Genomic DNA, 26,828 nt, shown 5'->3' with positions numbered 1-26,828 from the left:
CTGTCCCACTGCCTAATTGCTAAATCCAAAAAAAGAATGGAAACGTATGTTACATTGAATGGACATGACAATATATTCTACACACACACACACACACACACACACACAGAAATGATTCATTACAATTCATTTTAGAGGAGTTGGTAGCCTCTAGATGACAGGTACAAAAGTGTTAATGAATGCTAATGACACTTGCAGTTATTAATAATGTCATGATGATACATTACCCACATTTTAGTAGCATTAAGTTGTTTTGTAGTTCCAGTCATGACATTATTAGTAGACACAAACAAACAAACGCGCACACCACACACACACACAAACACACACACACACAAACACACACACACACACACACACACACACACACACACACACACACACACACACACATACACCATTGATACTCTCTGTCCCAGTTGAGTATAGGAGCCATATAGGTGGTACATTTGTTCCTTACAGCAGAGTACTGGCCTCAGTGCAGAGACTGACAGAGACCCCTCACTCCAGAAAAGGCTGCAGAAGACTGCTCCACCAACAGCCCTGGAAGTGGGACCAAGAGAGGAAAAAGGCACTCACTGAGATCTGTGTCATGCATAATCAACGAATGAGTGCTTTTGTAGTTTGTATTATATTTAATGGGCCACAAGCTGCAATCTAAATGAAACACACAAAACATAGCTGAAACAAGAGAACTGCTGGTGATGAACTGACCCTATGTCACATTAATTGACAAGTCATATGAGTGAAATGAGAAGTCATCTGTGTGCGGAAAATCATACTACATTGCTTTGTGTGTGATCCCTATTAGAGCCAGGTGATTAGACCAGACCCAATCACAGGCAAGTGTGTGATAACGCGAAGAGAAAAGCAACAACGTCCTGACTTTATCTCGTTGAACTGCACATATGATGTAAGTTACGCAAACTGTGTGTCCAATGGAGGTAATTTCGATGTAAAAAAAAAAATCTTTCCTTAAAATTTCATTTTACAACGTATTAAAATGCATGGTTTTCTGACGGTGTAATAACCAGTTTTCTACTGGGTTTTTTTAAGTGGTTCCGCAGGCCCTTTGAAGGTGCTGAAGGGGGTCCCTGGCAATTGATTTTGTATATTTTAAACCAGAATACCTTGGATCTCCTCGGAGCGTTTGAGCCTGGGTGGAGGTCCCTGCATCAGAAATGTAAAAAGTGTGTGTGTGTGTGTGTGTGTGTGTGTGTGTGTGTGTGTGTGTGTGTGTGTCTGTCTCTGTGTGTGTGTCTGTCTGTCTGTCTGTGTGTGTCTGTGTGTGTGCTGCGTATTAACGCGTAAAACTTCACTTTTTCTCTCCTCCGTGTGTGTCTGGCCGCTGGCCCCCCTCGTTTAAAATCTAACCGACGTTGATAGGGGGCGTTGTTGTTATATGCGCGAGGCACAAAGGCTGAGACTGGACAGAGACGGCCGCATACGTCGGCCTGGTGGAGGGGCGCACACGAGTGGACACCGTCCAGGAAAACTGAAAGGAAACCTGGATTTTAACGGGCAGAGAATCATAACATGAGATCTATATGTGCGAGTCTGAGCTCCAATCCAGGCGTCGTTAAGCTAAACGGGAGAGATTTGTGCAAGAGGTCGACTGCAGCCGATTTGTACTTATCTGCGTGAACCAACACGAACGCTAATTTGCGGCAGCAATAGTCTATACCAAGCGTGGTTGTAACTTTGTTTTAAACTTCGTAATTAGTCGCCTTTATTGGCCACGTCGAGGTGGCGTAGGTGAGATCACTAGAGCTGATAGGTACCGCACAATTATTAATGAATAGCTGGCAACTATCCGAGCTCTTTAGTGTTTTCAAGTCGGTGTAAAGGGATACAGCTGGAAAGAAGAAATTACAAAGAGGGCTATTTGGAAGTGCTTCTGATTTGGACTTTTGTGCTGGTCCTCTCTGACAACAGAATCCGCAACAGATTTTATTATTTTTTTATTTTTTTGCAAGTCTGTGCGTGACACCAAGGACTTTGGCGAGAGTGCTGCCAGGACTTTGCCTAATTGGGCCATTTCGGAGCACTCCCACGGGATTTTTGTAGCACTCGTTAACAAGAACTGGAGAAGGTGGCGGAGAACGTGTAGCTTACATGCAGTAAGGGGAACCGTTAAAATATAGGCAACAGATATGACTGGATTACTCGGAGCACAGTCTGTTTACATTATGGCACCCCGTATCTGAAGAAGGAGAATGACGGCACGCGAGGGCTTGTAGTTTAGGAATTTTGATGCTCCAGTTTCACCGATTACTTATTTTTCCCCAAAAAACGTTTTGTGTTCAAAGGGAGAGCGTATACCGCGACGAAGAAACGGAGCGCAAAGAAATAAGTCCAGAGGCTTTAACAGTTTGTCCGGCGCTGTATCGACTGTGTCACCCCGCGCTTGTTGTTGTCCAGCACAGCGGACTGGCAAGCTTGCCCACTCAGCAAGGTAGCAGCTCGTGGAGAAGATGGCACCCTCGTGGAAGCGCTGGACTCGGTTATTCTTGACCCTGGTCCCGGTCATTGTGATCCTTTTTGTGGGCAGCTTTGGGACGCACGCCGCAGAAGAAGACTCTTTCAACGCAGAGGTAATAATGGCATATCTTTATGATACTTTGTAATCTAGCCATAAATTTTCTTTAAAAAAACATCGTAGCCTATGGATATGCACTAGGTTTATCTTGACATAGCATTAACTTAATTCAAATACTTCCTTCATGCAAGTTTTTTCCCTCTTCACATTTGCGCTGAGATAATGATGGTGGCTTAATTCGGATGTCCAAGGTTACATATTCTAGGAGCTATCATCGAAGCATTTTTTAAATTTATCCTGACAACTTTTATTCGTGGCATCATTGGCAGTGTTCAAGGCTTCTGAGACCGGAATAATAACCTATGTGTCTTCACTGTATCGCAATGCTGTATTCTGTTCGTGTTAGCGACAGCTTGTTAAGTGTTTCTACTATGCATGAGCCTTGGATCGCACGTGTATGTGGGTACATATCAGACTGAAGAGTGAAAGCAATGCCGCGGACGGTCCATCCCCAAATAAACTGTGTCCGTGGTTGACTAAAGTGCCAGTCCTACCTAGGCTACGCAAATGCAATACATATGTCCATCAGTTTCCCACAATCTCGCTTCCAATTGCATTTTACAGATCATTAGTGTACCTATAGGCTACTCTGTGCTTAATTTTTGAGTTATTTTTCGGAGCGCTCGATTTAACCTCAATGACCTGGTTTTCTCCAGCATGTTTCCTCCTTCAAGGTGGTTAGACATGCAGCCCATAGCTGGGTCGGGAGAGACAGAGAGAGAACTACCGGCTCAGCTGTTGGACTGCAACAATTGTCGGTTTTGCTGCCAGTGGGTCCGAAACTGGTCCCTTGCGAGGCTCACCAGCCAAAATACACAAACCTGCCTTATTCGCTCGCACCAGTACCCTCCATATGTGGAGATGGAGCTTGCAGCGAAGGGGGGTTGGTGTTTGCTTACAGCACAGTAGTATTGGGAATGGGTGTTTGCTTACAACTCACCGCTGTTGCACGGCCTTTGAAAACATTCTGTCTAAGGTTTCTAAACGTGTTTTTACCGTTCGAATGATCTTGGTTTAAACCATTTTTTGTCGAGCAGCCGTATTTTATTCCTTCCTTGTTAAAGTCTGCCAATGGTCAGTTGTCATTGAGCTGTAGAGAACAATATTTTTGGTTTTGGTTGTTGCTGAAGTAGTATTCTTATTTATTTTCTTCAGGTATACAATGTGCCCTGACATTACTGCTCCTGTCCTGACTCTTTTACACATATTTTCATCTGCATCTCTTAGTTAGTTAGGCTTATCTTAGGTTTCTCTTGAGTAAGGCAGACTAACCTCACTGAGGCAACTAGCTATGCAGCCAAAGTTTGGACATGGCTTATCTCTGCCTAGATAAACTCAAAGAAATAGGTTTCACAGGGTTCAAGGGCAGGGGAGGGGTGTGTGTGTGCAGTGTGTGAGAGAGGTACAGAAAGTGTTTCCATGTGTGTGTCTGTGCGTATGGTGGAGATGACCCTTGTGTGTTTGAGACGGATAGGCTGAGACGCATTATCAGAGCCTTCTGCACTCACCCATCTGCAGCATTACCCAGTGTTGCTGTTCAGTGTTTTATTTCTCTCTTCAGCCCAGAGCTTTACAGCTGCTGCAGGTTTACACAAGGCCTGCGATTGGCTGTTTACCTTTTCCTGCGGCCGTTCTGCGTGTTCATTCCCATTTTGACCTCGTTTTCTCTGACGGCTTTTCATTTAAGGGTGGGGATCGTATCAGATGTATATCACTGATTCTGGGAGCTGGTCTATCAGTGCGTCTCTCTCATCGCAGTGGGTTTCTGCGCCGACACGGTGCCAAATTCTTCCAATACAGCGTCTTTCATACCAGAGCTGTTATTGTGTAAAAGGTGATATTGTGAAAGAGGTTTTTGTTTTTCTGACAAACTTCACTTCCATTGTCTTTTGCTTCCCTCACACCTCAGACTAGAGAAGCGTGTCGGTTATTTTTGGAAGGTTTGGTGGACGCGCGGCGGTTCACCCAGGAAGCCAGGAGCCGCCCACGGAGCAGGTGCCGTGGCTGAGCTGGGCTCTGTGGGCTCGTCTGGGTCCGGCCTCCCTGCCACACTGTGGGCTCAACCCTGTCATTGGTGCTTTCAGCCAGCCACATCACCATGCCGACTCGCAAGCAGGCAGCCAATCAGCACGTGGTAGGGAGGGAGGGGTGGGCCTGAATTCAGTCTCCCTTCAGTCTTTCCCCCCACCAAATGATGATATTTCTTTATAATGAATTGAATTTCAAATAATATGTTGATTTGATTCCGCTGAAATTGAGTTGACACTCAAACCTGGCTAGCATGAACAAACTGTGGTTCTGGTCATGCGCAATGAACGCTTTGTTTTCATAAATTGTACTTTTTATTTTCTATTTGACTTTGGAGAGGCCAGGGTTGGAAAGGATTGGCTTTGCAAAGTGTTACCTGGAACATCCCCCCACCCCTTGATCCGTCCCACTTGGGGGCGGTAGCTTTTGAAACTGGACCCTGTCCCACAGATGCCCTCTACCCCCCTGTTCCCGTCTCCTCCAGGACGGGGGAACGTCTCCCACCCAGCTCCGCGACACCTTTCCTCTGACATGACCAAATATGAGCAGAGATCATCCACATGCTGTCCAAAGACTCAACATAAACTCCACTCAGAACATGCACGCTGTCTACAGAGGGCTACAGCATAGAAGATTACACTTGGACTATACACTGTACAGAGACCATAAGTCCACAACCCCAAAAGAATTTAGCTATATTTTTGGCATTAGGCCGTGTGGGCTGTTACTCATCAGTGGGCTTGTGTTTCTCTAAATTTGGTGGACTCCACTTTGCACTGTGTGTTCATATCCGCTAATACGTCAGTTAATGGGGTAATGTATAATATGAATTCCACATTGTGTCATGTATCAAATATATACCACAGTATCACAAGTGTGTTTTCCTGTTCAGAGTTCCTGTTTACTGCCCTCGGTGTATAAACCCAGTCCATTACACACATTTGGACTTCACAGAAGGAACCACATCCTTCACACTCACTTCCCCTCACTTTCTGTCATCCTCTTATTCTTCACCTCTTTTTTCTTTTTCTACTACTCCCAAGCTTTACCCATCGGGAGAGCCTAGAAAAAGAAGTCACGAGGTGGACATCCAGAAAATGTGGATTAGGCAAATAGAATGTCCTTGCTCCTTCAAACGTCAGTTCAAAGTCACGTCAGTTACAGACGTGGCAGATGCGTGGCAGATGGGGAGAGGCGAACCTACAGGTCAAAGGCAAGATTGGGAGTTTCTAACTTCCTCTACTTCTAGCTCCTCAAGGGAACATTCACCGGGTTGGAATGTCCTTGAACATGCCGTACCTTGATCGATTTCAAGGTCAGGAGCAAGGAAAGGAGAAAAGAGGAGAAAAATAAGCGGTTGGAATGAGCCACTGGTGTCACCTTCTGTCACCTTCTCCTCTGCGCCCAAAATAGAGAAAAATTTCTGACATGTTTGATGTTGCAACAACAATGAGGTGTGCCAGAAACATAAGCCTCAAGAAGCCTCAGGCTGTTTTTATCAGGCTTCATGTGTCTGTTGGTTTTTATTCCTCTTGTTATATTTTCCTCCATCACTGAAGGCCAGGTCCGGAGAGGGTGGACATGGTCTGGTTTTTTCCGCTTGTTTGGCTTTTTGCAGTCATCTGTCATTTTTGCCTAGTGGCCGACTTAAAAACATTGCTAGGTTCAGAGTCGGGCGTGTCCGGGCAGGCCCCCCTAAACAGACCCGCAAAATCTCCCAGGCGCTGGAGACGGAACGCCGTTGCCTCCGGATCAAGGGATTTGTGATGTTGGAGAAGCATCAAGAAGTGCGTGAGTGTTGATTGACAGCTGGCAGATTTTAGAGCCGCCCTCAGCCGTGTTTGCCAAACAAACAGAACTAAGCTCTCTTCTGGGCTGATGTTTTCCCCGCGGCCAAGATGACATTTCGGGATTGTTTATGGGAAAGCTGCACGTTGACCGGGGGCTTGGGGGGCTTTTAGACCTGGTGTGGATTGATTGACAGGGGCAGCACTGATGGTGGGCCTGTAGCAGTGTTAGCTGTGGCCTACTCCTGTCCTGGAGTGTGTGTGATGCACACCAGACCCTCTCAGCTCTCACTGGCACCATCCTCTCCACATTCTCACTGTCAGATACCTCTGGCCTACTGTACTCCCCCTCACGCCCTCATCCGCCTCCACACTGCACCCTACTGGCCTGTGTCTGCAACTGCAACGGCAGGGTCATGAGAGGGAGGGTCATGAGAGAGAGACTTTTAAAACCACATTTTATTCATCATTCAAAATTCCTATAACCCAGAGAGAGTGTGTGGGAGAGTTTTTGTTCATTGTCAGTTCAGAACAAAATTCCTATAACTTCTGCAGTCCCAGAGTGAGAGAGAGGGAGACTTTGACGTTGTCTGTTAAAACCCCATTGTGTGCATCGTCAGATCAAAACCAAACAAATCCTATAGCTTCTGCAGTCCCAGAGTGAGAGAGAGGGAGAATTTTGACATTGTCTATTAAAATCCCTTTGTGTGCATCATCAAGATCAGGACAAAAAAAAAATCCTATACCTTCTGCAGTCCCATCCAAAGAGAGAGAGTGTGAGTGGAAGAGAAAAAGAGAGAGGTGGAGAGATTAGAGAAGGGCGCTAAGAAGGCGATAAGGAGGTATGGAGAGAGAGGGGAAGGAGGAAGGGAGAACAGGACAGAGAGGAGGCAGACAGCAGTGGGAGAGGCAGAGGAGGGGTTTGGGGACAGTGCTGGATATGACAGCTGCTCTGTGGAGAGGGACACAGAGAGGAGGGCTGATGGGCTCTCCGGCTGTCCACCAGCAACAATGAGCGCTCTTGTTCGGCGTCTCACTGTATCGGAGAGAGGGAGAGGGAGAGCAAGGGAGGGATGGAGGGGGAGAGAGAGAGGCTGGGAGGTGGAAAGTGGGAAACACAGTGTGACGATTGTCCCATTTCTGTAGAGCCCCCCCCCCCCCAGGGGAACAGCAGATCTCATACTCCCCCCGCCCCCCCCCCCCCCCCCCCCAGGGGAACGGAGTATTGCCCCGGCTCATCTGCAGAATCCACGGCATGTCCAGTCACCGCATTCCGTTCCTCTACTGTTCCGCTCTGCTTGCGCAGCGCCATGGTTACGAGGTGCCATGGACACCAGCGCTCCGCGTTGCCGTGGTGCGAGAGAGAGATAGGGGCTGAGGTGCGCTGTGAATGTCATTACCGATGTCTGTCGGTTGCCAACTCTCACGATGTGATTGGACTGCACAAGCAATGTAGGTATTGTGACCCTAAAAAACCCACCTATTGCTGCCAGCGTCTCACTGATTTTAACCAGTCAACAACTGTTTCATTGTGAAGGCCAAAACCATCTCTTTGGTTCGCGTAAATCTATTTGGCAGCTAATTGTGTCGCATCGTGCCCATTTTGGTGTCATGGATTAGTAGTGAGAAGTACAAACCAGTACTGCTATCTCTGCAGTAAGAGCTGGAGATCCAGCCAAAGCACTGTATTTGCGCTGTGGCTAATGGCTGCAAAATGGAGATTTAGTACAGTATTTTACATTATTGCGTTGCGTTTGGAGCAGTAGATTTAGTACAGTATTTTACATTATTGCGTAGTGTTTGGAGCAGTAGATTTAGTACAGTATTTTACATTGTTGCTTAGCGTTTGGAGCGGTAGATGTAGTACAGTATTTTACATTGTTGTTTAGAGCAGTAGAGCCCAGATCCTCTGCGTGGAGCAGTAGATTCAGCTCAGCATGGCCACGGATGTCAGTGATTCTCATGGAGAAAAACATTCGGCACAATGCTCTTCCCCTCGCTAATCACATGAAGCCAATTTAGTACAGCGCAGGCCTGCCTCCGCCAGTCACACCCAGGAGCACAGCCACAATAGTGCCACTTCTTCCTCAACAGATCTTCAGCATTTCTTCTGCTTTTTTCTATTGATTCATTTAAGACCCATGTAACCATAGGTGACAAGTAGATTTATATTAGATTTCTCTTATGTCCATCCTACCTTTACTCTGCACCTTGCCGCCCTGGCCAGTGGAGGATGGGCTCCTCTATAGCCAGATCCCTCCTGTGATTTCCTCCCATCGCAGAATTTTTTCCTGCCAATGGGGAGTTTTTTATTTAACCGTGTTAGCTTGCTATTTCGATCAGGCCTGGTATTTTACTTTAACCTCTGTTACTCTTTAAAGTGCCTTTGTGATATTCTTCTGTTAAAAACACAGTGCAAACGAATGGAATTGAATCGAGTTGGGTAGGCCACAAAATGAGTAAAAAGGAAGTAGCATTAGAATGCATTAGCATTTGTGGTCATGGGTGGTGTTTTGTAAGGGCCTGTAGCCTGGCAGCGTTTTCAGTCTCCCTGCTGCTCTGGCTCTGCACTGTAACCGCTGATGGAGAAGGATCTGCAGATGTCATTTGGCAGAGAGCGGTCAGTGAGCTGGCCATGAATGGACATACAGTAACCAGCGTACGGGGCCTACTGTACTGCAGGCTGTCTGAACTGGGCCCAGGGCCTGAGCCAGCTCCAGGATCCACTGCTCGGAATGTTAACACAAAGTCCTTTCCCCTCCATGCACCCCTCTCCCTCTCTCTCACACTCCATCCATCTCTCTCTCTCTCTCTCTTATACAGTCTCTTTCCCACTCCCTCTCTCTCTCTCCATCCTCCCTCCCTCCCTCCATTGTGATTCCACAGAATAATTCCCCAGCTTGCACTGTCAGTGCTGAGACTGCCCAGGGTGGACTGCCCCTGTTTTTAATCACTCCAACACAGCCCCCTTACCCCCAAAATGTAGGCTTCAAAGAGCCACTAGACCGGAGAAGATAAGAGGTGTGGCATAGCCCTGCCCTCTCCTTCCTCTTTCTCTCTCCTTCCACTCTCTCTCCTTTCTTTCTGTGGCTCATACTGGCTGTCTCTATTCAACTCAATAGAAGGCTTCTTGGGCACATCTGTATAAATTCCCTGCTGAAAAAAAGTTAAGTTTTGAAACAGTTGGTAGCTGGTTGACCAGTCAGATGAGCTCCATACTCAACATGATTTGACCAGCTCAAGCTATGTTTTGAAACAGCTGGTAGCTGCTTGATCAGTTCAGACCAGTTCCATACTCAACATGGTTTGACCAGCTCAAGCTATGTTTTTAAACAGCTGGTAGCTGGGCATTTCAAGCTGGTCATGACTCATGGCTGGATTTTAACACTCGGTATCATTCACAATAACACGCGAATCAATATTAAGCAACTTGTCCAATCAGTTGCGAAATCTGTGTGTTTACACAAAACCATAGAGTAAATTAATAAAAACCAAATGAGTGAATAATGAATAGATATAATAAAATTTAAATAAAATGGACTTTACTTCTGGTGAGATCATACCCCTCTTGCTGTCAGAACCTTGCTTTGTCCTCTGGCGTTGAGGAATAGTTGTGATGGATGTTGAAACACTCTGTGTTTTAAAAGGCCCTTTTGGCTTTTCTGCTGGGGAATATCGCTCCATTGCCTGCTGTAAAAAGCGCACTGCTCGATGCCAGGTGCTCTTAATAAATGTAAAAGAAGAGGGAAAGTGAGCCAAGCTGATTTTATGAGGCTGGTGGAGACCTTATTACCAGTGTTAATAACTTTCCTGTCCTGTGGCGTGTTAAACCCTCCTACCCTCCCACCTTCCTCCACTCCCACCCTCCAGATCTCTGTAAAAGAGCCTCTTATCTGGAGGTGAGGGTGTGGCTCTCTCTCTCATACACCTACATACAAGCACACACACACACACAGACACACACACACGCACAACCACTTACACACGTACATACACACACAAAACCACTAATACGCACACATACACACAGCTAGGCACACATACACACCCACGAAAACACACAGATACTTATACTCACAAAAACACACCCACACACCGACAAACATACACGCACCCACGAAAACACACACACACACACACACACACACCCATGAAAACACACGCATACACATACTCACAAAAACACCCCCACACACCGACAAACATACACATACCCACAAACACACACAAACAACTAGGCACACACACACAAAAACACTATCACACACACAACCACATACACACAAACACACAACCACACACATACACACACACACATACACCCACAAACTCACACACAACTAGGCACACACACGCACCGACAAAAACACACACATACACACACAAAACCACATACACACAGACACAAGCTCACAAACATACACACACAACCACAAAAACACACATACACACACAAAACCACAGACACACGCTCTCACACACACACACACACAACCACAAACACACACACACACAAACCATGAGTTTGTTTCCTTCTTCCTCATACCAAAGTTGAAAATTAAGCCATAAAATATAGGTGTAGTGCATTCTGGTACACCATATATGGATAAATACATTATCGGGGCTTTATGGGAGGTGTACTCGAAATCCCCACTCTCAGCCACCTTTATTAGATCAGGGTTATTCAACTGGTGGCCCGAGGAAAACGTGCAGCCTATCAACGATGTATTCTTTGCCCTTGAGAAGAGTATTGAGAACAAAATGTCTTAGAATGATAAAATAAGGTAAATAGCTGTAAAGTAATAAAGTATTAGCTGAAAGTAATTACGTTACTGTATAAAGTAATACCCATAGCTATGCATACCAGGCTTTAAGAAAGCAACATTTTGGAAGATGCTCTTGTTTTGAGAGGGATTACATTTTACAAAACAATCCTTTTATACAGCTGAGTATTTCCTGAATTTAATAAACTGAGAATCAAACATACAAGCCCAGTTTCCAATCCATTATAATTCACTGCTGCTCCTATGGGGAAAAAATGTCTCATTGGTGAATTTGTTTTAAAAATAATGAGTGTAAAATGCCAGGCTCATATGCACCATTATTAGATTATTCACCATTAAGGAATTAAAGAATCTGACTGCCCTACAAAGAAGTAACTGTAGAATCCCATCCATGTACAGATCCCAGATCAGTATCTACCATCTGTAGAGATAGGTCTGGGTGTGGGATAACAGATCTTAGAAAATAAGTTTGGGAGAGAAATAAGGTTTGGCCTAGGCATGTGGGCGGGTTAAAGTGATACTGGAACAGGAGATTTGGAGAGGAATAAGGTTTGTTCAAGAACCTCTTGGAGAGGTCAGAGGTCACAGGCCATGGGATCATTCGGTTTTCTGTAACGCCCCCCTCTCTCTGCGTGCTGAAGGGCCGTGGTAAACATCTGTTATGGGGCACTCTGGGAAAAGAGATGCAAGTGGAGTGAAGAGAGATTTATCACGGCCGGAGCCATTAAAGCTCAAAGAGCCATATTAGCCATCTCACTGAGCGTTAAACTGGCCCGGGGAACTTTGGGAAATGTACGTTTAGATGCGTTTAATGGGGTCTGCCCAGTGCGTCTCGCCCCGGTGATTTACCGCGCGGGGTCAGGACGGGGGATGTCGTCAGCAGAAGCGGTCTTGGCTCGCGCACGACGGTGTGTAGGAACGGGGAGAGGCGCAGCAGAAGGACACTGCCGCAGTGCATGCGCTGAAACACGCATCAGCACGTGGTCCTTACTTCCTCTGTCAAAACCACAGGCCTCGGGCTGCCGTGGGGTTGGGGGGGGGGGTGCTGGTGTTGAGGTTGTTGTACTGTTGTACCATTAACAGGGGGGGGGTTGATTGTTGGCACATGTTATAATTGGTATAGCTGTAATTGGTGCTGATGAAGTGTTAAGAAACCCCCCCACCCCACCCCACTCCTGAACAATGCTCGTGTCCATTTCTTTGTGTCTAGACCTGACGCTGATTCTGTTATCCTTGTTATTCTCAGCCTGTCTGTCTGTCTGTATCCGGCTGTAAATTATAAATCGAGTTCTGAGTGTCACTCCCTCCCCCTCTCTCTGTCTCTCGCTGTCTCTCTCCCTTTATTCTCTCTTTCCCTCCCTCCCTCTGACCACCTGCACTAGCAGCCACAGTGCTGCCTTACAGGGTGTGATTGTATCGAGTTTCCTCCATGTCCTGACCCTCCCCCTCCCCGTCTCTCGCTCTCGCCCTGCTCTTCGTCTCCCTGATTCCGCTGTAACAGACGTGGTTCCCGTCTCTGCTCGCTCTGTGATTGTATTAAGCCCCCCCCCCCCCCTCTCTCTGCTCCGTGCAGTCATGGCTGCGGATGTACGGATACCTCCCCCAGGCCAGCCGGCAGATGTCCACCATGCGCTCGGCCAAGATCCTGTCCAACGCCGTCGCCGACATGCAGCGCTTCTACGGGCTGACCGTCACCGGGACGATGGACTCAGGGACCCTCCAGTATGTTTACTCTCTGTCGTTTAAACATTCGCTCTTACTCACAGCGACTTACAAAAACACGCCAACAGGAAGCGCTAGGCCCGACCATGACAGGGCCTCACTGCCAGCACACTGTAACAGAAAGACAAAGTCTGTCTTATGTGTTTTAGTCTTGAGCAATGAGACTTATCTTATTTCTTTCTCTCGGGTAGAAAATATTTGCTTGTTTTAAGTTTGCTTTCACTGTTTGGGAAAGAATTTCACCCCATTGGCAAAATCTTGAAAATAGTAAAACTATCTGACTGGCAATATGTTTTAAAAAACGTAATAGAAATAAGATTTCTATGTCTAAATATAAGACTAAAATACATGTTGAGACTGACTTTTTTTGCATTGTAGTAGCTGACTGTATGAACCTGAAGCCTGATGTTTTGATGCCGCAGTAGGTTAAGGAGATTGACTGGGGTTATAGGTTAGATTTAACACACGTAGGGTTATTACAGCAGTAATAAATGCTCAGGGTTCAGGGTTAGATGAGGCAAGATGCAGTGTAGACGGGTGTGTTTTAGACAATAACTCCTGTCCCCCCCCCCCACACACACACCTCCCCAGCTCTGTGGGATGGATTTGACCAGCTTTTAAAGATGGCGGATTAGTAAAGGAATGGTCCTCTCTCTCGCAGACCACTGTCGTGCTGCTTTGCAAAATGCTGCGGGACCAGCAGCTGTTGCCTACGGTGATCTGGCAAGGAGCTCGGTCGCTGGCGAGATCAGGGGCAGACTCAGCTGTGCTCTTTTACCCACGGTCACTCACTCTCTTCCACTTAAACCGGTTCAATCCGGACGCAGATGGGCTTGGCCGGGTTCTGCTTGCTCGGGCTGTAGGGCAGATAGCTGACCGCCTCCCCTGTCGCTGCGCTAACAGCTGCCCCTTCCTTCACAGGGCAATGAAAAGGCCTCGATGCGGGGTGCCGGACAAATTTGGCGGTCAGATCAAAACCAACGTGCGGCGGAAACGTTACGCGCTTACCGGGCACAAGTGGAACAAGGACCTGCTGACGTTCAGGTACAATTAGGCATTTATTCATCATTTCATTTATAATATTTGAATGTTAGTATGTTAATATGCGCTTCTTCATGAGTGAGCGAAGGCCTCTGTTCTGAAATCCAAAACAGGTTAGCATGCTAACATTAGCCAGTGTGCTAACTAGCTACAGCTAAACGTGGGTATGTTGTTCCATGCTGACATATTTATGTTAGCTAAACAACAAGCAATCTGTTCACTAAACTAGCAGAGTACACCAGCATGCACAATGAATAGTTTCTTCACACAAATAAACACTGTTGCTGCCATTGTTTAGCTAATCTATTTATTTTAAATTTACTTATCCAAATCATTCTAGATTTTCCATATTGAATCTGTATGAGCATCTATAAAATATGGTAACATGTTATTTATGTAGGCAAACGTTATTGGTTGGAAGGTGGGGACGTTTTGGGAAAAAGCCGCCATTTTGTTTTCCCTCCAGCATCCAGAACTACACGCCGAAGGTGGGGGAGCACAACTCGATCGAGGCCATCCGCAAGGCCTTCAAGGTGTGGGAGAGCGTGACGCCGCTGCACTTCGAGGAGATCCCCTACCACGAGATCAAGTACGGCCGCCGCAAGGACCCCGACATCATGATCTTCTTCGCCTCGCGTTTCCACGGCGACAGCACGCCGTTCGACGGTCCCGGCGGCTTCCTGGCCCACGCGTACTTCCCTGGGCCCGGCATGGGTGGGGACACTCACTTCGACTCGGACGAGCCCTGGACGCTAGGCAACCACGACCCAATGGGTGAGTGACGGAACCGGAGGACAGTAGCGACAGGCAGTATCTCATTGGTGGATAATGAGGCCTTTGACTTGAATTTAAATATTGAATTGGTCCTCACAAGTCCTTTCCGTTTTCCACTCTCTCTCCTAATCTCTTTCTATCTCTCTCTCTTTGAATCTCCCAATCACTGTCAATCTCTCTCGCTCAATCTCTCTACTAATCTCTCTCTCATACACACTCTCACACACACACACCCTCTCTCTCTCCCTCTCTCTTTGCACTCATTAACCATCCCTTCTTCCTCTGAGGAAATAGAGTGCTGTTTCCTGGCCCTGGGAGCAGTGCAGGCCTGTCGTTTCCTGAGCTAAAGCAGATGCAGATGTGGGCTCAGCCGCCGTATGCGGGGGGGGGGGGGGGGAGGGGGTAACGGCAACCCTGTCCCCTGTAGGACAGCACAGAGGGGGTTCTGAGGTAATCACCCAGCAGGGAGGCGGCTTTCACAGTCTGAGACAGTTTGCCGGGCTCTCTATAATATTATCCCCTTTACTCTCCCCCGTTCTCTCGGACCACAGCCAGGGAGAGGCTGGAGCCCCAGGCCTCTGAACCTGCTGGACGCTCAAACGCTCCTTTGGACTGCAAGCACAGCGTGGTTTTATTTATTTTTTTTAGCACCAGAGGCAAATTCGTAACTGTGCTCATGAAGGCAGAACAAAGGCCTCTCTTTCTCTCTCTCCCTCCCTCCGTCTCTTTTCTCTCTCTCTCTCTCCCTCATTCTCCGGAAGAAAGGCTACGGCTGTTGTCACCGGCATCGGAATGTCATGAGGGCGATAGTGACTTCACCGCCCCCCCCCCCCTCTCTCTCACTGGCGTTGGAGATTGAGGAAGATCACAAAGCAAAGCGCTCGTGTCCCAAGCCAAACGGGGACAAAGGGGAAAGATGACAATGTGCAATTTGCGCGCAATTAAACTGTCACGGACGGGGGGGTTGCTTTCAAAAGCCTTACGTTTGTATGAAAGGAGACAGAGTTGACAGCTGAGGGGGCCTTTTCCCTCCTTCGCTGGGATGCGTGTGACCGGATCCACTCACCCGAGTCTCAGCCTGACATCAGCGCAGCTGTCAATCATCATGCGCTTAGCCAATCAGCATTAGAGCAGCCCACACGGACCCGCCCCGGCCAAGCAGTCAAGATAGGGATCAGCTGTCAAGAAGAGACAAGATAATTGCTCCTGCTGCAAGCAGACTGATTTAGCTCCCCTTTGCCAAAAACTCAGGTCCCAACAGCTGTATCTGATGGGTGCACTGCAAAAAAGTCTGTCTTACAACTGTTATTTACCAAGGCAAAAGGTATAAACCTAAATATAAGACTAAAATACATGTTGATATTGACTCATCTTTTTGTTTTTTTGCAGTGTTGTTGCTTACTGCGTAGCGACTAGCAGCTTCTTTTTGTAAATGAAACAGCGGGGAAGCTGCAGAATCGAGCTTCTGACTCTGATATCAATTGTAGTTTGTCATCACCATCTCCATTTGGCCCTTGGAGAGTCATGAATCCCTTTTGTCACATCTTGCCTGCAGCCTCACAGCAGCAAGGGCCCTGTACCTCAAAGGGCTGACTGGTGGAGATCTGTGCCTAAGCCACAGCCCTGTGCCTTTCACACAGATGTGTTTGTCCGGTGTCTGTGGAAAAGGACCATGGCCAGTGCCATGGGTGTCTGGATAAAGTGCATTTGGGGAATCGTTTTGGCTGTAGGGGCAGGATGACCCCCAGCTCCTCAGCATCCTGGCAAAGAGATCACCAGAGAAACAGAGAGGAAGCGAGAGAGAGGGAGAGAGAGGAAGAGAGGGAGTGCATAAAGGAGAGATTTATGTGTCTTTGTGTTCCAGTGTTTGATGCGAATGCATTCCTCAGTCCTCGGCCTAACCACGCAGCCAAAATCCCCACGTTCAGCCCTACTGATATCTGCACACACTCACATTCATACTCACACATACAAACACATGCATGCATGCACAGACACATACGGGCGCCCCCACATTCTAACCGTGTGCACACAAACACACACAGACACCCTCATGTCAGACAAATGCACACACAAACACACACACATCACACACATGCATGCACACACAAACACACACAGACACCCTCATGTCAGACAAATGCACACACAAACACACACACATCACACACAGGCATGCACACACACACACACATGCAGGTACCCTCATGTCAGACAAATGCACACACACACACTCACGCACACATCACACATGCACACATGCCAGCACATGTATGCGCATGCAAAAGCACAAATGTTCATAGTCTGCTGTCCTTTAGAAGTAGCCCCCCCCCCCTCACAAACACACACACACACACACACACAGATGCACACAGAGACACACTCACACACACAGCCGCCCCTACAGACAGGAAGTGACCCGGGTCAGCACTCAGTGGCCCCACACACAACAAAGAGTGGTCTGAGTGCCTACTAGGAGCAGAGCTCAGCCCAACAAGGAGAGTCTCTCCTGCTCTCTCCTGTTTTATTTACTCTAAAGTCTAAAAATACTCTGCTCTTACGCGCTCAGCCCCGCGCCGTTTAAAATGAGGCAAACGAGCGCTACTGTAAAAGGTGGGCTCTCTTTCACAGATGAAAAATGAATGACTGACGCTGTACAATAGGGGCCTGTGATTGGCTCACAGCAGCTGCAGTGTTCTGTTGTAGGTATCAAAGTGGTCATTGAGGTGGTCTGGCTCATGTGTGCTGGCCTGCGGGGGGGGAGGAGGGTGTAACCCGATCGCCATGCGAGAGGCTCACCTCTGGCACCCCCCCCAGACTTTTTTTTCCAGGGGGGGCGTCCAATCAGAAGGCAGGTCTGACTGATTGGGGGTTGGGAAAGCGGTGTCACTCCGCGTGACAATGCACAATCACAAGGACAGCGGTGGTCAGCTGTGACTGCTCTTTATAATATCAAACTAAACTGTCATTCCCTCCCTCTCAATTCAATTCAGTGTGCTTTATTGGCAGGAAATACATATGCACATATTGCCAAAGCAAACATGGAACCTACAATAATAAAACCGCATGTAAAAGTAAAACATGAACAATTAAGTGAAGTTATAATAATAATAATAAAATAAAATTCTCTCTGTCTCTCTCTCTCTCTCCCTCTCTCTCCCTCTCTCCCTCTCCCTCTGCAGGTAACGACCTGTTCCTGGTAGCGATCCACGAGCTGGGCCACGCCCTGGGCCTGGAGCACTCCAATAACGCCTTGGCCATCATGGCACCCTTCTACCAGTACATGGACACGGAGAACTTCCAGCTGCCAGAGGACGACGTCCGCGGGATTCAGCAGATCTACGGTGAGCAGCTCCGCCTGACCACAGGAGACGACTCTATAAAATGGAAACTTCAGACACAAATTCCGGCTTATCTCAGGCCAGGCCAGAATTATGGGTTGTGCGCATTCGTTGTGTTTGAGTGTTTGTGTATGTACTGTGTGTGTGTGTGAATGTGTGTGTATGTACTGTGTGTGTGTGTGTGTGTGTGTGTGTGTACTGTATGTGTGTGTGTGCGTTTATGTTTGTGGGTGGAAGCTTACGGAATGCAAGTTGGCTGCTACAGAAATTTGACTTATCCCTGAGAGATACAGGTGTATCTCTTAAGATATCACGCCAAATGAGATCGCTGTGAGGTGAGATGCATTTATACAGCTGCATATTGCATTCAGATCAAGTACCTTACAAATAGGCACAATGGGAACATCCTAGGCTTGATACCAGCACAGCCGGTACAGAGTTCCCTTGTTGGGTCATGGGCACTCAGCCGTGTGTATTCAGTAACTGACATTTTGTTTTTGTCCATCGCCCTTTTCTCCAGGACCCCCAGATGGCACCCCCACCCGCTCCCTGCCCACCGTCACCCCCCGTCGCCCCGCCCAGCCCGATCCCAGACCCCCAAACAACCCTCCCAAACCCCCCAGCAACCCCCCAAAACCGCCCAGCAACCCCCCCAAACCACCCAGCAACCCCCCCAAACCACCCAGCAACCCCCCGGGCCCCCCGAAAACCCCCCCTCACACCCCTCCTCGCAGGCCGGACCGCCCCCGCACCACTGACCGCCCAGACCACTACGGCCCCAACATCTGCGAGGGGAACTTCGACACGGTTACCATGCTGCGGGGGGAGATGTTCGTCTTCAAGGTGAGGGGGGGGGGTTTGGGGGGTTGCCTCACAGACCTACAGGACACCCTGCTGATAAAAACAGCTCAAGCTGCGTTTTGAAACAGCTGGTAGCTCGTCATAGCTGGATTTTACACTAGGGCAACTAGGTCTACAGGAGTTCTCATTCACATGCTTCAAACTAAGGTTACTCACATACCTTTCATGGGCAGTTGTACTGCAGGCTTTTTTTCTACTTGATACTTAGTTGATTGATTCATGGTAGTGATTGGCCAGAGGTCCTGCACCCGGGTCTGAATCAGTCCCTGATTGGAGGGTAAGAATGCGAATGAGTTTTGTCTTAACTAAGATGCTTGAATAACCTGATTCAGTGGCGAGCGATGCTGCCTTAATTCTTTAATTCTGTTTCTATGGTGAGGTCCTGGGGGGACACAACAGTACACACGGTAACGTGACGTTCTGTTACAAAACAAGGCCTCTATTATTTAAAAACCTGTGTCGCATGGACTACTCCTCATAGAGTGTAGTTACTGTAGTGTGAAGCTCTCTGCTGTTTTTCTGGGGGTATGATGCAGGGTACTGTGAAACTGACTATTGTTACAGACAGTTAGCTGACACTTATCTATTATCTAGCACAACTTACACAACTTCTTTTCCACATAATATTCACTTATACAACTGGATATAGCTTGTCATTGAGGAATGCCAGGGAGTCTATGTGCTGGTTTTGTCCAACCAATTACCTTAATTTTACATTTCTGGCAGCTCTGTAAAGTAAGAGTTCACTCCTGTACTTGGGCAGATTAATATTTTTAGGACAAACTTGGAAGTTTGCGGTTGTAGATTGTGCTACATAGAGCTGGATATAGCTTGTAATTCAGGAATACCTGGGAGTCTTATGTGCTGTTTTTTGTTCCAAGCAATTACCTTAGTTTTACATTTCTGACAGCTCTGTGAAGTACACTGGTTCACTCCTGTACTTGGGCAGATTAATATCTTCAGGACGAACTTGAAAGTTTGCGGCTGTAGCTTGTGCACATATGAATGTCAGTCTCAAATTAAATACATGCCGAAGCCACTAGCCTCCAAACTAAAGGTGTCATTGCATTGGCCGGGAATCGAACCCGGGCCTCCCGCGTGGCAGGCGAGAATCCTACCACTGGACCACCAATGCTGTGATGCTGTGTTGCCCTCATCTGTGGGGTCAAGAAAGGTCATCGTTTTTTGGAACATGGCAACAATTATTGGACAGATTCCCTCCTGGAGAGTCTTTCTGTGGAAGATTTGCCCCAGGTGCCCTCGGCAAGGTTGGCGGTAAAGAGTCTGGGGACTGTGTGACATGACAGGGCCTTACCTTACTGAAGCCTCTGCAGCCAGCCGGTTGGCGGATTCCGCCTCGCGCTCCCGCCGGAAACGGGAGGAGGAGAGGAATCGCAGGCCCCTGGCCTAATTTCTCCCTCCGAGCGACCCCAGAGAGCCTGTCCTGGAGGAGCTTCATAATCCCGAAAGGACAGAATTACGCAAGAGACAGACACCAGAGCTTGTCTCCTCAGCTCCCCGAGTGTTGTGTAAGACAGTCACTGAAAGCACAAAAACATCTGTGTTGCTGACCAGCTCCTTACTCAACATGGTCTGACCAGTTCAAGCTGTGTTTTGAAACTGCTGGTAGCTGGTTGACCAGTTTAGACCAGATCTATACTCAACATGGTTTGACAAGCTCAAGCTGTGTTTTGAAACAGCTGGTAGCAGGTCATTTAAAGCTGGTCGTAGCTAGATTTTCTACGGCTGTGTATTTTTGCTGAATTGCTTGAATGTGGATCGTGTTTGTTTGGCGTTACGCAACACAGCTGTTTTCGAGACGGCGGCGCACTCTTGGTTCTCTCTGTCTGTTCCGGTCGAGTCGACCGCTCAAGCAGCCCTGCAGGACCGCGGGGGGAGACGGACCACCCGCGGGCCTGTGTTTACACTCCCCCGAGAGCGCACCAACCCCCGGGCGGAGCCTGCTGCAGAGCGCAGTCCGTTCTGAAGTTTGCGTTCAGCAGATACGCAGGGCCCGTTTTTCCCCTCCTGTGCTTTAATAAATCTAATTCCGTCCTCTGTGGCTCGGCGCAGGACAGCCATTGTTAAGTCTGCCACGTTGATGAAGAGATGGGGTGGGTAAGGGGGGGGAGGGGGGGTAGATTGGTGGCTCAAGCGGACAGTTTAAATTTAGGGCTGTTGGCTGCATTCCTGGTCCTGGATTCAATATTAGACAGGGGCTGGAGAACTTTCAAGGTCTGGACACAGGCCAGGGATGCAGAGGGTATGTGTAGGACAGGCTATGGGGCCTGATTTTGTGTGTGTGTTTGTGTGTGTGTGTGTGTGTGTGCGGGCATGCGTATGTCGTGGTTCTGTGTGACTTAGGTTCAGTCCTACTCTGGATGGACTCTGAACAGACCCTTTAGATTTCATGACTCTTCCTCAGAAGGCTGTTGTGTCTGCTGTGGATACTCAGGCCTACCACTGTCTCCTTATATGACACTTTCTCCTTATATGACATCTCACAGATTAATTTCAGAATAAACAGAAAGATAATACCTACAGACCCACTACTCTCAGGACACTGCTATCTTCCACCACAGACTGAAAACTCATCCGTTTCTACACCATCTTGGCTCAACAAATGCTGAGCATTTACTACTACCTCTACGTACACTGCATCTGACACTACATTCAAACCCATTTGTTACTTACAGCAGCATACCCTGAGTATCTCTCTTGAACCTACAGTACCATGGCCCTAAGATGTTAGGTTTATGTACTGGGTGCTGCTATCAGCTATAACACTGATGACTTGGTGTCCTCTTTGCTCATTGCCTAAAACTTAATGTGTGCTTTTTCTGCGAGTCACTGGGGATAAGTGCCCTTGCAAAATTGCCTAAAAATGAACATGAACATGATTCAGAGTGCCTGGATCCATCTTCCTGGCGACTGTCAGGCTACAGAAATGCTACATGTCCAGTGACTGCCTATCCTTTTATGGTGTAAGAACATTCTGGAAACAAATGTGTGAGTAGAATGTTCTTCACTGAATATTATAATGATGATGTAACAATCACTGCTGCTAACTGTAAGCAATGGAGTTCTAGAACCACTGACTTAGAGTTCTGAATAAAGCATTCTAGTTATGCTCCAAGGGGTTAAATGTAAAGTAAATGTAATAAGTTCTCTAACTAGATGTGCTGCACGTGGCAGGGTCATGAATGCAGTAATGCGCTGAGTCATGGAGCAGAAGCTGGCGAGCTGAATGAACTGGGTTCTGATCCGGGTCCTGTGTGTCTGGGCTGGAAGGAGTGCCCCTTACTAACGGTCATCCTGTGTCCGTTAGGGTCGCTGGTTCTGGAGGGTCCGGCGAAACCGGGTTCTGGACAACTACCCCATGCCCATCGGCCATTTCTGGAGGGGACTTCCCGGAGACATAGATGCGGCCTACGAGCGGCATGACGGCAGATTCGTCTTCTTCAAAGGTAATGTAGAAGAAGCCATTTTGTTCAACTTCCATCACAGTCAAGCTGGGGAAGAACTCAGGATAAAGTGGATAAATCTACACGGGAACCACGAAACAAAACCCAATGGGCACTTTTGCAAAATTATCCTGCACCATTAAAAATAATAACCGTTGTATAAAACCCTTTTCAGCTTTATGAAATGGATACATTTGCCAGCCTCTCAGCCCTGTGTTTGTACTGAAAATGTGTAAAAGCTGTGCAGCATGCTCTGATGATTTGGGAATTGGCAGAGGGCCTCACAGGCGATTAGTATCAGGCAGATATTTGAGTGATCAGATGGGAATAAAGCGGGGCCGTACCCCCATTCCCGACTGCGGTCCAAATCCTCATGATTGGGCTGAAATAAAAACCTCCCCTTTGGTCATTACATTTCTCCTCGGAGCCAGGATGTTTAATTTCCACGGACCGCTGTAACCGGACTCTTCTCCTGGCTGCTGGCTGCGGAATGGGGCATTGTCCTCTTTATTGTCCTGGATCCTATTTTAACGGCCACAGCGTGAGGTTAACGCCAACATGGCGGGATTTCACTTACAGTTTGGATATTTAATTTTGGGCTAGTGAATAAAGAACGTGGTCTAGTTACAGCTCCGTTTCCTGCAGGTCTTCACTGCCCCATTGTTAGTGAGTTTTCCAGTGTTCCACAGTGAAGCTTCCAGCCGGAATCTTGGCATTAATGCGCCAAAGTCCTCCAGTTTCGCCTAGTGAGGATTATTTTTTGGCATCACAGCGTTCAACAACAAACATGGAGAAAGAAGGCAAGAGAGTCAGATTTAGGGAAGGGCCTGGTGAGAAATGGGATGTGTATCTCTTTAAGACAGCTGGGCCCTAGCTCATAGAAAAGAAATTATGTCACTGGCAAAACATCTTGAAATTTGGATATAGGCCATCGGATAGAAAAAAAGAGGGGACCAAGAAGAGGAAAAAACAAGCTGGAAAAAAATCTTTGATGCAACATCTGGCAGATGTGAGGCTTCGTAGATCAGATCGGACCGCGGTTCGGTTTCCAGATGCTGACGGCGAAGGTTTCGTTTCTGAGGGGGATCTGGGCCAGGGGAGCCGGGGGCGGAGATAACCCATCTCAGGATGGAGCCTGCGTGTCTCGCGCACGGTCTAGCGTCCGTACAGCGTAACTCTAACGCTGTGTCAACCCCTCAGCGTGGCCTCACTGTGGGCCCTCTACCTGGGCAATTTGGGTCAGTGCAGAGCTTCAAGGCCCCCCGCATGTGGCGGTAAGGGGCACCTGGCGGTTTCAGCGTCCCCCAGCAACCCTCTTGCCCTAGCAAGAGTTGAATACTTTTAAATGTCAACACAAGTTAAAACTGGAGTGCATTCTGTGTTATTACGCTCCAGGTTCTGTGGGTTCGCCCAGTTTAATGGAGATCGTCAAGCTAGCAAACGGCTAATGAATACAGCAGTGATGCACATGGTGCTCCAGGCCTGACAATCGGAGGATATGCTCGTCCCCATGCGTGCACTTTCTGTCTTTATCTCTGTTTCCCCCTCCGTGTCTCTCCCTCTGCTGCTGCTTTGCAGAATGGCTGAAAATGACTTCATCACATTTATATCATACAGTTCTTATCCATCCTACATCTAGGTATCTCTCTCTCTGTCTCTCTGTGGGGGTGTCTGGGTTGTTTTTGTTGGGTGGTTTTTTGACATTGTTGGGTAGTTTTCTGAATTTGTTATCATGTCCCAAAAATCAGGATTTTATATCTGAAATATCTCTCTCTTTTTCTCTCCCACCCCCTCTCTCTCTCTCTCTCTCCCTCTCCCCCCACCCCCCCTCTCTGTCTCTCTCTCTCTCTCTCTCTCTCTCTCTCCCTCTCCCCCCCCCTCTCTCAGGGAGTAAATACTGGGTGTTCAGAGAGGCAAACCTGGAGCATGGCTACCCTCAGGAGCTGACCGAGTATGGCCACGGCATCCCGTACGACAAGATAGAGACGGCCATCTGGTGGGAGCCCTCCGGCTTCACCTACTTCTTCAGAGAAGACCGGTGAGGTCCCGCATGGGCCCAATCAGTGGCACCAATTGTTCTGCTAATTATCTGGGAATTATCATCAAGTCCAGAATTAATGATTGTTGGTATAGAGTGTTAAAGTATTTGAATTCCCATAAGAAAGATCAAAACTATGAAAATTGTTTTAAAAAAACAGAGAGATACTCCATTGTTGGCTAGCAAGAGCTTGATGATGTCGGCGCACTGTTGTGTAGTTTTTAACAATATCGTAAACCTGAGGATAACATTTTAAATGAAGTATATGTTCTTTCCAATCAACTGTTATGTGAAACAATATGGATGAATATGGAGAAATTGCTTGTGTAGTTGTTTGCGCATGAGAAAATAGAGTTTTTCTCTATTGGCTTCCCATAGTTTTAAACCATGTCCTAGGTCCAGTGACTTTTTTTGCTGTGGGCGGGACTTTAACACTCAGTATGAATATTAACCCTCGTCCAGGTACTGGCGGTTCAATGAGCAGACCCGCGCCGTGGACAGGGACTACCCCAAACCCATCAGTGTGTGGGGCTCCATCCCCCCCTCTCCCAAAGGGGCCTTCCTCAGCGATGACGCAGGTGAGTGACTCAGAACGTGAAGGGTGGCCAGGGAAGTGCCTGTATCGTAATCTCACAAAGAACGTTACAAAGACAGTGTGAAAGAGGGAGAGAGGAGGAAAGGGAAATGGAGCTAATATGATTTCTCTTCCACAGCCTATACCTACTTCTACAAAGGAACTAAGTACTGGAAGTTTGACAACCACCAGATGAAGGGCGAGCCGGGGTACCCCAAGTCCATCCTGCGGGACTTCATGGGCTGCAGCGTGGACCTGGACCCGGATGAGGACGTGGACGCGGGGCCTAAGGTGCCCGACGTCAACCAGCCCGACGTCAGGCAGCCCGACGTCAACCAGCCCTTCAACCCCGACGCCGGCCAGGTCCCGGACCGCAGGCCCGACGGTGGCGAAGGGGGCGGTGCCGGTGACGACCTGGACTACAAGGGCGAGGACGACGGGAAGGACGTGGTGCTGAAGGTGGACAACAATGACATCATCCTGGTGACGGTGCCTCTGGTCCTGGTGCTGTGCATCCTGGGATTGATATACGCCATCATCAGCATGCTGCAGCGCAAAGGGGCACCCAGACTGCTCGTGCACTGCAAGCGCTCCCTGCAGGACTGGGTTTGACCTCTCACCTTTGACCCCCCCCCCCCCACGGTGCTCAACCCAATCCGTCGACTGTAGTCTATTTATATCAGGAACTTTGCACATTGTTTTTTTTGTTTTGGTTCTTTTTTGTATTGTGTGTGAGGAGGGTTTTTTTGTTGTTGTTTTTTTTTCAACCTGGAAATAGTGTCTCCAGCTTCTCGCTCCGCCTTAGTCTGAAGAATTTCCTCAGATTCAGAGATTCAGAGCTGCCACCTGGTACGCCAGTCTTGGGCTGAATAAAAATGTCAAAGAATAAATATAATGAAATGCCTGGAGCAGAAATATAGGTAGGATATACTAAGAATTTCTTCTTTTTTTTGATGTGGGAAGAAAAAAAAAAAATCACCGGGAGACAGTGGACAAACAGACTAACGAATCAAGACGTTTGACCATGAGTGACAGCGTGTCTCAAGATGATTCACGGTTGTCACGGTAAGTCACCCGGTCCTCTCTAATACACCTGTAGAGCTTGTATGTACAGTGCCTAGAATTGAAACAGCCGGTAGTGCAGCTGTTTTTCACCGCCCTCCTCTCCCCCTCCCCCTCCCCCTCCCCGAGGTAAAAGGGACGGTTTGGGAGCAGCTTGAGGGCCGAACCTTCGGTCCGGGGGGCCAAATGAACGGAAAGGGCTCTTTTAAGCCTTAGCCCTGACACCCATCAGCTGGGACGGCTCAGGTCCCGTTTGCAGCAGAGGGTGGTATTTTTTAATGCCCTTCTGAGAACTGTGGGATAATCCCCCTCAACTTAAAAACAGCGGGTGTGTAAAAACGCTCTCCTCCCCACACACCCAGACCAGCCTTATTTTTCTTTTAGGGGTGGGAGGAGGGGGGCGAAGGGAAGTTGTGGAAAACCACGCACAGAGGAGGGGAGAAGAGAGAAACCTTATCTGTTCTCTGTGGGAAGGCTTACCGTCCATTATTACAGGGCCCTGGTCTGGCTTGAATTACGGGCGTGTTGCAGGGGGGTGGGGGTAGGGGCAGGGGGTGCAGCAGGGCAGCGGGGGGGAGTAACTGCCAGCAGTTTCCAGCTGAATAAGGCTCGAGCCGTTCTGAGTGGCCCCACCAAAAATAATTTCCCTCAATCAAACCCCTGCTCTCGTGCCAGCTGACCTAGATTTGGGCGCCGGGAAACTGCTCCGTAGGATCGCGGGATCGGGCTGGAAATGGCTTCCTGTGGGATTCC

The 26,828-nt window shown here is 48.1% G+C and overlaps 1 protein-coding gene and 1 non-coding gene across 2 annotated transcripts; one reads left to right on the top strand and one right to left on the bottom strand.

Moving 5' to 3' along the window:
* Positions 1 to 1,438: 1,438 nt before the first annotated feature.
* Positions 1,439 to 26,589, top strand: mmp15a (matrix metallopeptidase 15a). The gene is made up of 10 exons (XM_061244829.1): positions 1,439 to 2,594; positions 12,772 to 12,920; positions 13,842 to 13,964; positions 14,428 to 14,735; positions 17,918 to 18,079; positions 18,597 to 18,919; positions 22,266 to 22,404; positions 24,289 to 24,439; positions 24,902 to 25,017; positions 25,153 to 26,589. Exons 1-10 carry the CDS (start codon positions 2,475 to 2,477, stop codon positions 25,623 to 25,625), a joined length of 2,064 nt encoding a protein of 687 aa, XP_061100813.1. The 5' UTR covers positions 1,439 to 2,474; the 3' UTR covers positions 25,626 to 26,589.
* trnag-gcc (transfer RNA glycine (anticodon GCC)) lies at positions 20,002 to 20,072 on the bottom strand. Its single transcript has one exon. It is a non-coding gene; the product is annotated as a tRNA-Gly (tRNA).
* Positions 26,590 to 26,828: the final 239 nt, after the last annotated feature.

Source organism: Conger conger, chromosome 6, assembly GCF_963514075.1.
Source record: "Conger conger chromosome 6, fConCon1.1, whole genome shotgun sequence".
In the NCBI taxonomy this organism is placed as follows: Eukaryota; Metazoa; Chordata; class Actinopteri; order Anguilliformes; family Congridae; genus Conger; species Conger conger.
This window is presented reverse-complemented; position numbering and strand designations above follow the sequence as displayed.

What these genes read in the sequence shown, in the direction of transcription:
- mmp15a (XM_061244829.1), top strand. Translation starts at nt 2,475, where the DNA reads ATGGCACCCTCGTGGAAGCGCTGGACTCGGTTATTCTTGACCCTGGTC. An exon ending in AAGACTCTTTCAACGCAGAG is followed by an intron (nt 2,595 to 12,771) that starts GTAATAATGGCA and finishes TGCTCCGTGCAG; the next exon opens with TCATGGCTGCGGATGTACGG. An exon ending in CGGGATTCAGCAGATCTACG is followed by an intron (nt 18,080 to 18,596) that starts GTGAGCAGCTCC and finishes CCTTTTCTCCAG; the next exon opens with GACCCCCAGATGGCACCCCC.